This window comes from Chiloscyllium plagiosum, unplaced genomic scaffold, assembly GCF_037043375.1.
Source record: "Chiloscyllium plagiosum isolate Xiang-an unplaced genomic scaffold, Cpla_swu_hap1 HiC_scaffold_17, whole genome shotgun sequence".
Lineage (NCBI taxonomy): Eukaryota > Metazoa > Chordata > Chondrichthyes > Orectolobiformes > Hemiscylliidae > Chiloscyllium > Chiloscyllium plagiosum.
This window is the reverse complement of record NW_028270155.1, coordinates 29,487,398-29,501,324: the sequence shown is the minus strand read 5'-3', so window position 1 is coordinate 29,501,324 and position 13,927 is coordinate 29,487,398. Positions and strand designations below refer to the sequence as shown.

The 13,927-nt window shown below is 41.4% G+C and overlaps 1 protein-coding gene across 1 annotated transcript in view; it reads left to right on the top strand.

Moving 5' to 3' along the window:
• dhx38 (DEAH (Asp-Glu-Ala-His) box polypeptide 38) overlaps positions 1-13,927 on the top strand; it is a 136,799-nt gene that overhangs the window by 60,103 nt on the left and 62,769 nt on the right. The window contains exon 17 of the mRNA XM_043706699.2: positions 4,051-4,167. Coding sequence (XP_043562634.1) covers positions 4,051-4,167 — 117 coding nt within the window. The remainder of the gene's footprint in view (positions 1-4,050; positions 4,168-13,927) is intronic.

Here is a 13,927-nt window from a genome sequence, read left to right as displayed (position 1 = left end):
CTTCCCCCCCCCCCCCCCCCACCCCACCCCCACATTGACAAGAATACTTCCACTTGACTACCTTGAACTGTCACCTCTTGCCTGATGAATCAGTACGCGTCCATGTTGACCACCACTTGGAAGCAACACTGAGGATGTCAAGGATCTAGAATATACTTGGATGGATGACTTCAATGTCTATTACTAAGAGTGGTTCAGCAACACTCCCTACAGACCAAGCTGGTTAAATCCAAAACTGTCATAGCTGCTAGATTGAGTCTGTAGCAGGAAGTAAAGGAAAATTGTACTTGAATCTCATCCTCAGTAATTTTCCCTGCATCTGTCTGCTGCAGATGCATCGATCCATGACTGTATCACTAAGAGTAATCAATGCACAGTTCTTCTGGAGACAAAGGTTGTCTTCACACTGAGGATATTCTTCACCTTTTGTGTGGCAAATCTATATGTTAAATGTGATTGATGTTGAACAGATCTAGCAACTCAAAACTAAACGTTTATGAGATGCAGTGGGCCATCAGCAGCTAAATTGCACTCTTGACACAATCTGCAGCTTCATAGCCTTACATATCCTCCACTCTACCATAACAATCAAAGCAGGATATCAACCAAAGTTTTATGAAGAGTGTAGGAGGGCATGCCAGGATCAACAGCAGGCATGCCTGAACATGAAGTGGCAACATGATGGAACTAAAAATAGGATTAGGTGTGTACCAAGCAGCATATGCAGCAAGAGACAGACAGGTCTCTTGCTAAGCAGTTTGATAGTCAATGAATCGAGGGTATCAGGTCTAATCTCTGCAGTCCTGCCTTAAGAGCAAGGATGCAATGCTGGAGCTGTACAGAACGTTTGTTAAACCACAGCTGGAGTATTGTGTGTAGTTCTGGTCACCTCACTATGGGGGGTACAGAGGAGGTTCACCAGGGTGTTGCCTGGGATGGAGCAACTGAGCTAGGAGGAGAACTGGATAGGCTTGAATTGTTTTCTTTAGAACAGGGATGGCTGAAGGGGGACATGCTGTATAAGATTATGAGGGTTATGGATGGGGTCAGTAGGGAGCAGTTTCCCTTGGTTTAGGGGTCAGTCAAGGGGGGGAATAGTTTTAGAGTAAAGGGCAGGAGATTTAGAGGAGATTTGAGAAAAAGTTTGTTTCACTCAGAGGGTGAGTTGGGAATCTAGAATGCACTGCCTGGGAAGGTAGTGGAGGCCAGAAACCCTGCACCTTAAAAAGAAAATTTGGATGAGTACTTGAACTATCATAGTATTCAAGGACATAGGATAAGTGCAGGAAATTGAGATTAGCATGCCTTAAGTGGTAGTTATTATTGATGCAGACTCGATGGGACCAAGCTCCTTTTCTGCGCAATATGATTCTATGACATTCAGTCAGGAATGATATTGGACAACTCAATGATTCACTGGAAAACAGGCTGCATAACCATTCCCATTCACAATAATCAGAAAGCTCAGCACATCAAAGCGAAGGATAGGCTGAATCTTTGCAACAATCATCACCCACTAGTGCCAATGGGTCATCCATCTCAGCATCCTCCAGAGACCCAGCATTTCAGACGCCAGTCTTCAGCCAATTCGATTCACTCCGTGCAATATCAAGAAGCACAAAGTTGGGGTAATGGCTAAGATCTCATTGCCATTACAGAGATACATTCCAAGGAAATCAAATATGGAACTAAATATTCAGGGGCCTGTGATTTCTCAAAAGAACAAGCAGGAAGGAAAGCTTAGTGGAGTAACTTTCTTTGTACAGAATGGATTAGGTTCATTAGCACAAAATGATCTTGAATCGGAAGACAGAGAATTCATAGGGGTGGAGGTACAAAATATCAAGAGGAGGAGCTCACTGGTTAGAGTAGTCTATAAACCCTGTAACAGTAGCTATATGAAAGGACTGTGAATAAATCTGGAGATTAAACAGGGCATGTTTAAAAAAAAATGGCATGTAGGTTGGGGAAAATCAGATTGGCAAGGGTAGCCACAAGGAAGAATTCATTAGAGTGTAATCAGGACAGTTTTCCAGAACAATATGTTATTGATTCAACCAGGATATTTTGGATCTGGTGATGTGTAATTTGGCAGGTTTATTAAATAATGTCAGAGTAAAAGATCCCCTGGAAAATAATTATCAACATATGGTAGAATTTAGCATTCAGTTTGAGGGGGTGAAGGTTCGGTTGGAAACAAAGGAGTGAAAGTGGAGCTGGCTGGAGTGGACTGGAAAAAGAGTTTGGAAGGAGAGACAGTTGAGACACAATGGCAGATGTTTAAGAAAATAATTCATGGCTCACAATCAAGATATACTGTTAGAAGGAATCTAAGTAGGGGATAAGCGATTGATGGGAGCCAGAGCAAAATAATAATGGGGATCTTGGAATGGCAGAGCAGTTGAGTAAATACTTTCCATCAGTTCTCATGGTAGAAGATGCTTTTAGAATTCCAAAAATACTAAACAGTTAAGGGCCAAACAAGGTGAGGGGAAATGAATAAATTAACTATCATGAGAGAAAGAATTACGAGGGCAACAAATGGGGCTAAGGACTGATAAGATTGCTGAACCTCATCGGATGCATCCAAGATAAAAGAAGCAGGTGCAGAGAAAATGGATGCACTGATCGTAATCTTCTAAGAATCCTTAGATATATATTGAGCTACATTCCTTTATCATGTCATTTATAGGAGACCACTAGTTTCATTCTGATAATTTGAGGTGCAAATACATTAATCCTACACTTTGTCTGTGACTTTCTATTTAAATTGCTGCCCAAACATATTGGTTGCCTCCATTTCCATGTTCTCCTGTTTTTGTTAACAGCCACTTGTTTGGAATCTTGCCAAATACCTCTGCAAACCCATGTAAATATTTGCTTATCTACTACTTTGATTATCTTCTCAAAAACTTCATCTAGGTTTATTAGATGTGATGTGCTTTTTACAATTCTATTGTGGCCCACTCTGACCAGCTCATATTTGTCCCAGCACTCACTTCTGCCCCATTAGCACATTGGAGCAATGAAATTGAAAATGAAGAAAAATGCTAAACTTGGAGGAATAAAGAGATAGGGAGGGGGTGAGTTCATGGATGGATTTTGAAAAACAAGAGAATTTTAAAATTGTCCATGTCTCTCTCATTTCTTATTAAAGGTGAGTTGAATGGGAGTGTATTTTGTAGATGGTGTTGAGAAAAGCAGTCCTTGCTTTTGAGAATTTCACTGCAGATGTGGTATTTCTTTACTAGGAGAGTAGAAGAGCTTGGTTTTTGAGCAGTAGCTAGTACATACATGACTGGAAAAACCAAGTAAAAAGTTGCCATAATCATACTGGACCATAAGGCTGCTTTCTCATTACAGAGAGACAACTTAACCTGAAGGTCACCACACGTTCAGGTGAGGGGATGAGGTTGAAAAGGAGACTCCTTCGTGGTAACTGTAGCCAGTGCAGAAATTGAATCTATACTGTTGGCATCACTGTCCATCCAGCTAACTGAACCTTTCCTGGACAAATCACTAACAGCTTTGCATAATTCACTGCAGAGGAAACATGGTTAAAGGATCCCTGTGTAGAGTTGTCAAAGTAGCAGCCAAGTCAGGCATATACAGCATTTGGGGGCTAGATCTGTTTTCTGATTGAGAATAATGGACTCTATTTCAGCTTCATTTTAGTTAGTATTTCATGTTAGTGAAGAGCCAATGCTGTTTTTTTAATATAAATTACTGTTTGAGATTGGAACTCTGCACGGATCCATTCATGCTCAAAGCTTAATTTGCTTTGGTCAAAGAGCAATATTAAAAGCACAGTACCACAGGTCACTCATCATTTCTTTAGTGGTAGACTGAGGTGAACCTAAATTTTTGTGCTGGTTAAATTGGATGTTTGGAACTTACTTCCAAAAATTCTGTTTGCAGTTATATGAACAATTAAAATGAGGATTTATTGTGGATTGAATTGTTGACATTGGAATAATGAATTTGAGGATTATTTTACTCATGTTCAGAATTACTGTTTTGTGATAATTAAAATGTGCACTCTCCATCTAGGTGACTTGTGATCAGATAGTGGAACGACTAGAAGAGTTGGAAAATGCTCCACAACTGGCTGTGTTACCAATATATTCCCAGCTGCCCTCTGATCTTCAAGCCAAGATTTTTCAAAAGGTATACCCAAGTGTTTCATTCACAAAGTAAATTTATTTTGCATAATTTAAACTGTAAACTCTTGAAGCTATAATTGACTCCCCTTGAGAGGAAAGTAGAGAACAAATTACGCTCTATATCTTTTGTAAAGGCGGTGAACGTTCTGCCCTCTTTCAAGTATTTTTTTGCAGATTATTGGTTGCTATTATTCTTGCAGTTGGACTGAGAGCTATTAGTTTCATGTTTATATTATGACATGAAAATTACAAAGAAACAATTTTAAAATTGTGCCCAATGTATTTTGTGTTAACATCATCATGTTTATGTAAAAGGTCAACTGTGTTGTAATATTTTTGTTAAAATTACACGCTATCCAGAAATTGGAGAATACTTAAAAACTTGATTATATTTTCAAAGCAGTCAAAGTAATATTGAGATGCAGTATCCTGCTGAATTGGAAAATAATTGTTACCTTCTTCTCACCCCCAAATGCATGAATTTTGAAGTTATCTCAGTCATTACACTTGCAACCAAAATAAATTCAAGGCAATCAAAAATTTGAAAAGATGGCATCATCACTCCAGGACACTAACAATAATGGAGCACTACTCAATTTCATCAATTTATGTTTAGTATAATGGAGGCAATTAAAATAACATGGTTGACCTTTGTATAAACATGATGATGTGGGCATTGCTGGCTAAACCAGCATTTATTGCCCTTGAGAAAATGGCGGTGAGCTGCCTACTTGATTGCTGTAATCCACAAGCCACTGGAATGCTAGTTTTTCTGAATGTTTTAATCTTTAAGATGAAAAGGAAGTTTTTTTATTTTGTATAGCTTGATTTAGAAATGAGGGCAAGTGCGAAAGAAGGAGGATAATTAGGCAGATAAAGTTGTAGAATGCTTTATTTCATTTGCAGAGGTATAGAATACAAAAATAAGGATGTAATGCTGAAACTGTATAAGACACTGGTGATGCCACAACTGGAGTGTTGTGTGCAGTTCTCGTCACCATATTACAGGAAGGACGTAATTGCACTGGAGAGACTGCAGAGAAGATTTGCTAGAATGTTGCCATGGCTGGAGAAATGTAGCTACAAGGAGAGATTGGAGAGGTTGGTATTGTTTTACTTGGAGGCTGAGGGTCTACATGATTGAGGAATACAAAATTGCGAGGGGTTAGAGATAGATTAGACAGGAGGAATCTGTTTGTCTTGACAGAGATTTCACAAACTAAGGGTCATAAATTCAAGCCGTGTTACAGAAGGATTAGAGGGGGCCTGAGGAAAAACATTTTTACACAGAGTGTGGTGGGTGTCTGCAATTCACTGCCTGAGTTGGCAAAGACCCTAAAATCTTTCAAAAAGTACCTGCATCTGCATTGTAAGTGCTGTAAGCTACAGGTCAATGGGTCGTATGTTGGAAGAGGGGATTAATAAGGGCATCTTGATACCTTTGGGTCAACATAGGCAAAATGGGCTGAATGCCCCCTTCTGTGCTGCATTGTTTCTATGTTTCTAATTCCGTTCATAGAACAGTTAACGGGCAGTACAGTGGCTCAGTGGTTAACACTACAACCTCACAGCATTGGGACCTAGGTATGTTTCAGCCTTGGATGACAGTATGGAGTTTGCACATTCTCTCTGTGTCTGCATGGGTTTCTGCTGGGTGCTCTGGTTTCCTCCCACAGTCCAAAGATGTACAGATTAGGGGGATTGGCCGTAGTAAATTGTCCTGTAGTGTCCAGGGTTGTGAAGGCGAGGTGCAATTAGATACAATAATTGCAGGATTACAGGGATATGGTGGTTTGGTTTGGGGGGAGGTGGGGTGGTTAGGTGGTGGTGGTGGGGTCTGAATGGGATGCTGTTCGTAGGGTTGGTAAAGACTAGATGGGCTGAAGAGCCTCTATCTGCGCTGTAGGATTTCTGTTATTCGAAGAGTGGTTGTGGTTTAATGGTTAACAATTAAATGTGCGAATTGCTAGTACTTGTTGAACAGAAGTTGTGTATGAACAACACAGTGTAGACACACCCATAGACCTGAATCCATGGAGAGGGTAGTGATGCTTGCCTAGTTTTATTATGAAACCTAAACTCCATGTTTCAAAACTTGACTGGCAACTGGGGACAATGTGACACACCTGTGATGTGTGAAGTTGGTGGATAGTGCAGTCAAAAAGGTGGTCACACTGCAATTCCATAGCCTGGAGGAAGGAACAGAATGAGTGACCACAAGACAGTCCCAAAGAAGTAGGTTGTTTCAGTTTGGGAGCTGATGAGTGTACTGTTTCCTTAAAGGAGTGCAGTCTATTGTACCAGAGCGGGGAGAAAGAGGAGCATTTGTGATAGATCAGTTAATTGGAGGAACTGACAGGCATCTCTGTGGTCATCAGCATGACTACAGAATGGTATGTTGATCCCCCTGGCACCATGGTCTAAGATGGGACATTTTTCTGGGAGAAGGTGAGCAGCCTGACATCATGGTCCATGGTATTACCAATGACTGAGGGAGCATGGGGAAATGGTCCTGCAATCAGAATTTAGGAAGCTATATAAAAAGTTACTAAGCGGGATCTCAAATGTAGTACCATGTGTAAGAGAAAACAGAAATGGAAGATCAATCAGATAAATGCATGGCTGGAAATTTGGTCCAGGAGCGAAGGTTTTAGATTCCTGGTAGATTAGGACTTAGTCTGGGGAAGATGGCACCTGTGTAATGGTAGTTACACCTGAACAGAGATAGGACTGAGTTCCTTGCAGGACCTTTTGCTAGTATTGTTGGGAGGACTGGCGATATGGGAACCAAGAGAGAATAGTAGAGAAAAACACTGGTTCACAAAATATGTGGAGATGGAACTGGCACCAGCCTAAGGAATAGAATGTTAACACGTGAAATTACAGTAGGGAGAAAGAAATAAACTCTAAACCAGAATTACTAAGTATGTGAATGTGTGTAGTATAGAAAATCAAGTTAGGGAGTTACAGGCACAGCTTGCTATGTAGAAGTGTGATATGGTAATAACAGAAAACTGGTTCAAGGAACAACAAGACTGGGTACCAGGTGGTTCAGGTAAAGGAAGGAAAGGAGGAGGGGTGGCAGTATTGCAGTGCTAGAGAAAGAGGATGTCTCAGAGGATTTAAGGATATAATCAAACTAGCTTGAGTTAAGGAACAAAAGGGTACAATATCATTGCCAAGGTGTACTCTATAGAGCCACCCCAATCAACAGAAAGGATGTAAAGGAATAATGGCCTGTGACCAGTGGAGTACCACAAGGATCGGTGTTGGGTCCACTACTTTTCCTCATTTATATAAGTGATTTGGATGTGAACATAGGAGATATAGTTAGTAAGTTTGCAGATGACCCCAAAATTGGAGGTGTAGTGGACAGGGAAGAAGGTTACCTCAGTACAACAGGATCTTGATCAGATGGGCCAGTTGGCTGAGGAGTGGCAGATGGACTTTAATTTAGATAATATGAGGTGTTGCATTTTGGAAAAGCAAATCAAGGCAGGACTTGTACATTAATGCTAAGGTCCTAGGTAAGGTTCAGTGTTGCTGAACATAGCGACCTTGGAGTGCAGGTTCACACTTCCTTGAAGATGGAGTTGCAGGTAGATAGGATAGTGAAGCCAACGTTTGTTATGCTTTCCTTTATTGGTCAGAGTATTGAGTATAGGAGTTGGGAGGTCATGTTGAAGTTGTGCAGGACATTGGTTAGGCCACTTTTGGAATATTGCATGCAAATCTGGTCTCCTTCCTATCAAAAGGATGTTGTGAAACTTGAAAGAGTTCAGAAAAGATCTCCAAGGTTTTGTCAGGATTGGAGGATGTGAGCTACAGGGAGAGGCTGAATAGGCTGGGGCTGTTTTCCCTGGAGCATCGGAGGCTGATGGGTGACCTTATAGAGGTTTATAAAATCATGAGGGGCATGGATAGGATAAATAGACAAGACCTTTTCCCATGGTTGGGGGAGTCTAGAACTAGAGGGACATAGGTTTAGGGTGAGAGGGGAAAGATAGAAAAGGGACCTAAGGGACAACTTTTTCCATGAAGAGACTGGTGCACGTATGGAATGAGCTGTCAGGAAGTGGTGGAGGCTGGTACAATTGCAACATTTAAAAGGCATCTGGATGGGTATATGAATAGGAAGGGTTTAGAGGAATACGGGCCAAGTAGGCAAATGGGACTAGATTGAGTTGGGATATCAGGTCGGCATGGACAAGTTGGACCAATGGGTCTGTTTCCATGCTGTTCATCTCTATGACTACATTTGATGCCAGAATTTTAGAGTAGTTATAATGCACCTTCAATTACCCAAATATAGACTGGGAAACTCATATTGTAGGAGACAGTGAGGGGCAAGTCTTTCTGGATTGCATGCAGGAGAGCATCCTACACAGTATGTGATTAATCCAACAAAAAAGGACACATTGTTGGATCTGGTTCTTGGAAATCAGCTGGGCCAAGTGAGTCAAATGTCAGTGGGGAACATTTAGGATCGTTGTATCAAAAAGACATGGATGATGGTGAAGACTGACAGGAAACAATCCAGAATGAGAAAAAGATAAATTGGCGTAGTGTGATCTCAGTGGGCAAAAATGGAGCTGGGCAGGTTTAACTGGAGTGGGAGGTTGGTAGAAAAAACGTAACGTTCATATGGGTTACTGAGGTAGTTCGGGTACAGTTGTGGAATACAGAGAAACATCGATTATTTGATGGACACAGGCGGGGAGTATTTTGTTCAGTTAACTGATTTCTGGATAATCAAATGCTGGACAACATAGTTTAGCCAAGCATTGGGAGTTTGCGATCTTGCTGGATAATCGAATGCCAGGTAATCGAGGTTCCTCTATAATCCCTCAAAGGGAAAGGTAGTACAAGCAAATCCAGAGCTGCTTGAATAACAAAGGATATAAGAATTAAGACAAAGAAAAGAATTTGTGCTTATATCAGGTAGGAAATAAAATAGAAAACTAAGAGGAATACTGTCTGGAGGAAGTTTTATTGTGGAGTGCTCCAGGGGTTGCTATTGGGACCTTTGCATTTATTGTTACAATTTAATGGTGTGCAGGAACAACGTCAAAGTTTGTAAATGATGCAGAACTTGGAAGAATTGTGAATTGAGGAGGAAGACAGTGTAAGATGCCAAAAGAACACAGACAAATTGTCGGAGCGGGCAGATAGGTCGCAGATGTGTTTATTTGCAGAGAAGTATGAGGTGATGCATTTTCGTTGGAGGGAAATAAAGAACAGTATAAAAAGAGACCAAAAGAGAAACTGCTGGAAAATCTTAGCAGGTCTGGTAGCATCTGTAAGGAGAGAAAAGAGCTGACGTTCGAGTCTAACTGACCCTTTGTCAAAGCTTTTGGTTTCAGATTCCAGCATCCGCAGTAATTTGCTTTTATCCAGTATAAAAAGAGATACAGTTTTAAAGGAGAAGAAGAGGGCCTGGTGTATATGTCACACATCATTATAGATGGCAGGATGGGAGGAGATAGAATGTTAGGTAATACATAAAGTAAATAAATTATGTGTACCTGCCAAATAAATACAGTGGTTACAAGTGCAAGTCAGAGGGTAGGAATCCTACAGTGAATAACTCCCCTCCTGACTCCCCCATGCCTGCCCACTCTCTACAAGGCACAAATCAAGAGTGTTCTAGGATGAATGTTGCACCAGCAACACTCAAGAAGGTTGATACTATCCAGGACAAAACAGTCCACTTGATTCGCACCATATCAACACACATCCAATCCCTCCACCACCAATGCTCAATAGCAGCAGTACGTTCCATCTACAATATTCATGCAGAAATTCACCAAGCCCCCTTAGACAGCACCTACTGAACCCACAGCCACTTCCGTCTAGAAGAACAAGAACAGCAGATAATCCCCTCCAAGTAACTCACCATCCTGACTTGGAAATCTATCACTGTTCCTTCATTGGGTCAAACTTCTACTACTCCCTCTCTGATGACATTGTGGGTCTAACCATAGCACATGTACAGAAGCAGTTCTAGAAGGAGTTGACCACCACGAGGGCAATGAGAGATGGGCAGTAAATGACTGTGCCTGATCTCGTCATTGATTGGGGCAGCTGGTCTTTTAAACAGACAGTCCATCCCTGACCAACCAGGAGCACCTTCAAATTGCTGCAAGGTGACAAACTGCACTTAGTGTAAAATAGGGAATTCCACATTACCAACATCTAGGGGGTTATAATTGACCAGAAACTCAACTGGACTCATCGTATAAATAATTCAGTGGCTACAAGAGCAGATTGGAAGCTACGAATACTCACCTTCTGACTTCCCAAAGCCTGTTCAAGGCACAAGTCAAAAGTGTGATGGAATACTCCCCAAATGCCAAGATGAGTGCAACAACACAGCTTGACACTTTCAATGCTAAGTCACAGCGCTGTTTACCATCTACAAGATGCACTACAGCAATTCAAAGATCCTTCGACTGCACCTTCTAAATCCATGATCACTTCCATTTAGAATATAATCAACAGTGAAGAATGTTATCTAAGATTACAAAGGAATCTTGATCAATTGGGCCAGTGAGCTGAGGAGTGGCAGATGGAGTTTAATTTGGATAAATGTGAGGTGCTGTATTTTAGAAAGGCAAATCAGGGCAGAACTTAATGGTAGGGCCTGGGGAGTGTTATGGAATAGAGAGGCCTAGGGGTTCAGGTACATAATTCTTTGGAAGTTGCATCACAGGTAGACAGGATGGTTAAGAAGGTGTTTAGCACGCTTGCCTTCATTGCTCAAACCATTCAATGTAGCAATTGGGGTGTGTTATTTTGAGGTTGTACGGGGCATTGGTTAGGCCACTTTTGGAGTACTGTACACAGTTCTGGTTGCTCTATTTTAAGAAGGATATTATTAAATTGGAGAGGGTTCAGAAAAGATTTAGCGGGATGTTGCAGGGACCGGAGGGTTTGAGTTATAAGGAGAGGCTGGATATGTTGGGATGTTTTTCATTAGAGAATAGGAAGTTGAGGGTAACCTTATAGATATTTATAAAATCACGAGGAGCATAGATAAGGTGAATAGCAAGGGTCTTTTCCTTAGGGTGGGGGAGTTCAAAACTCGGGGCATATTTTTAAGGTGAGAGGAGAAAGATTTAAAAGAGACCTGAGGGCCAACTTTTTCACAAAGAGGGTGGTTTGTATGTGGAATGAACTGCTAGAGAAAGTGGTAGATGCAGGTATAGTTACAACATTTTAAAAAAATTTGGATAGGTGTATGCACAAGAAAGGTTTAGTAAACGTTTTTTTAGGTATGTGAAAGGCAAAAAAATGGTTAAGACGAAAATTGGGCCCTTGAAGACAGAAACAGGGGAATATGTTACGGGGAACAAAGAAATGGCAGAAGAATTGAATTGGTACTTCAGATCTGTGTTCACTGGGGAAGACACAAGCAATCTCCCTGAGGTAACAGTGACTGAAGGACCTGAACTGAAGGGAATTTATATTTGCCAGGAATTGGTGTTGGAGAGACTGTTAGGTCTGAAGGTTGATAAGTCCCTGGGGCCTGATGGTCTACATCCCAGGGTACTGAAAAATGTGGCTCGAGAAATCGTGGATGCGTTGGTGATTATTTTCCAGAGTTCGATTGATTCGGGATCAGTTCCTGCGGATTGGAGGGTGGCTGATGTTATACCACTTTTCAAGAAAGGTGGGAGAGAGAAAGCAGGAAATTACAGACCAGTTAGTCTAACCTCAGTGGTGGGAAAGATGCTGGAGTCTATTATAAAGGATGAAATTACGACACATCTGGATAGTAGTAACAGGATAGGTCAGAGTCAGCATGGATTTATGAAGGGTAAATCATGCTTGACTAATCTTCTGGAATTCTTTGAGGATGTAACTCTGAAGATGGACGAGGGAGAACCAGTAGATGTAGTGTACCTGGACTTTCAGAAAGCTTTTGATAAAGTCCCACATAGGAGGTTAGTGAGCAAAATTAGGGTGCATGGTATTGGGGGCAAAGTACTAACTTGGATTGAAAATTGGTTGGCTGATAGGAAACAAAGAGTAGTGATAAACGGCTCCATTTCGGAATGGCAGGCAGTGACCAGTGGGGTACCGCAGGGATCAGTACTGGGACCGCAGCTTTTTACAATATATGTTAATGATATAGAAGATGGTATTAGTAATAGCATTAGCAAATTTGCTGATGATACTAAGCTGGGTGGCAGGGTGAAATGTGAGGAGGATGTTAGGAGATTATGGGGTGACCTGGACAGGTTAGGTGAGTGGACAGATGCATGGCAGATGCAGTTTAATGTGGATAAATGTATGGTTATCCACTTTGGTGGCAAGAACAGGAAGGCAGATTACTACCTAAATGGAATTAATTTAGGTAAAGGGGCAGTTTAGAGAGATCTGGGTGTTCTTGTACACCAGTCAATGAAGGTAAGCATGCAGGTGCAGCAGGTAGTGAAGAAGGCTAATAGCATGCTGGCCTTCAAAACAAGAGGGATTGAGTATAGAAGCAAAGAGGTTCTTCTGCAGCTGTACAGGGCCCTGGTGAGACCACACCTGGAGTACTGTGTGCAGTTCTGGTCTCCAAATTTGAGGAAAGACATTCTGGCTATTGAGGGAGTGCAGTGTAGGTTCACGAGGTCAATTCCTGGAATGGCGGGATTACCTTACACTGAAAGACTGGAGCGACTGGGCTTGTATACCCTTGAGTTTAGAAGACTGAGAGGGGATATGATTGAGACATATAAGATTATTAAAGGATTGGACACTCTGGAGGCAGGAAACATGTTTCCGCTGATGGAATGCCGAACCAGAGGACGCAGCTTAAAAATACGGGGTAGACCATTTAGGACAGAGATGAGGAGAAACCTCTTCACCCAGAGAGTGGTGGCTGTGTGGAATGCTCTGCCCCAGAGGGCAGTGGAGGCTCAGTCTCTGGATTCATTTATGAAAGAGTTGGATAGAGCTCTCAAGAATAGTGGAATCAAGGGTTATGGAGATAAGGCAGGAAGAGGATACTGATTAAGGATGATCAGCCATGATCATATTGAATGGTGGTGCAGGCTCGAAGGGCAGAATGGCCTACTCCTGCACCTATTGTCTATTGTTTAGAGGGAAATAGGGCAAATGCAGGCGAGTGTGATTAGTTTAGTTTGGGAAACTTGTTTGGCATGGACGAGTTGGACTGAATGGTCTGTGTCCGTGCTGTGCAAGTATGACTCTTAAATGCTGATGCACCTAATGCTGTACACATCCCATGATTTTTTTTTTAGAAATACAGCATCCTTGGCTTTATTGATAGAGTAATAGAGTACCAAAGCAAGGAGCTAATTTCAAAATTGTGTAAGATGCTGGAATATTGTGTAGAATTCTGGGTACCACATTATAGGAAGTATTTGAACACAGAGTCCAGAAGCAATTTACAAGAATGCACAGGGGTATGAAACTTCATAAAGAAGTTGGGACTAACTAGGCTAAGAGGAGACCTGATTGAGGTTTTCAAAATCATGAGCAGGCTGGATAGAGTAGGTGGAAAGACATTGTTCCCATTTGTAAAATAAACAATACTGAGACAGCATTGATTTCAAATGATTTGCAGAAGAAGCAAGGATGATATGAGAACAAACGTTTCTACTCAGTGAGTAGAAAAAGTATGGAAATACACTGCCTGGAAGTGTGGTAGAGGCATTCAAGATGGTGTGAATGAATATTTAGAGAAAAATGATGTGCAAGCATATGGATAGAAAGCAGGGAATTAGTATTTGGTAATGATGCTCATTTGA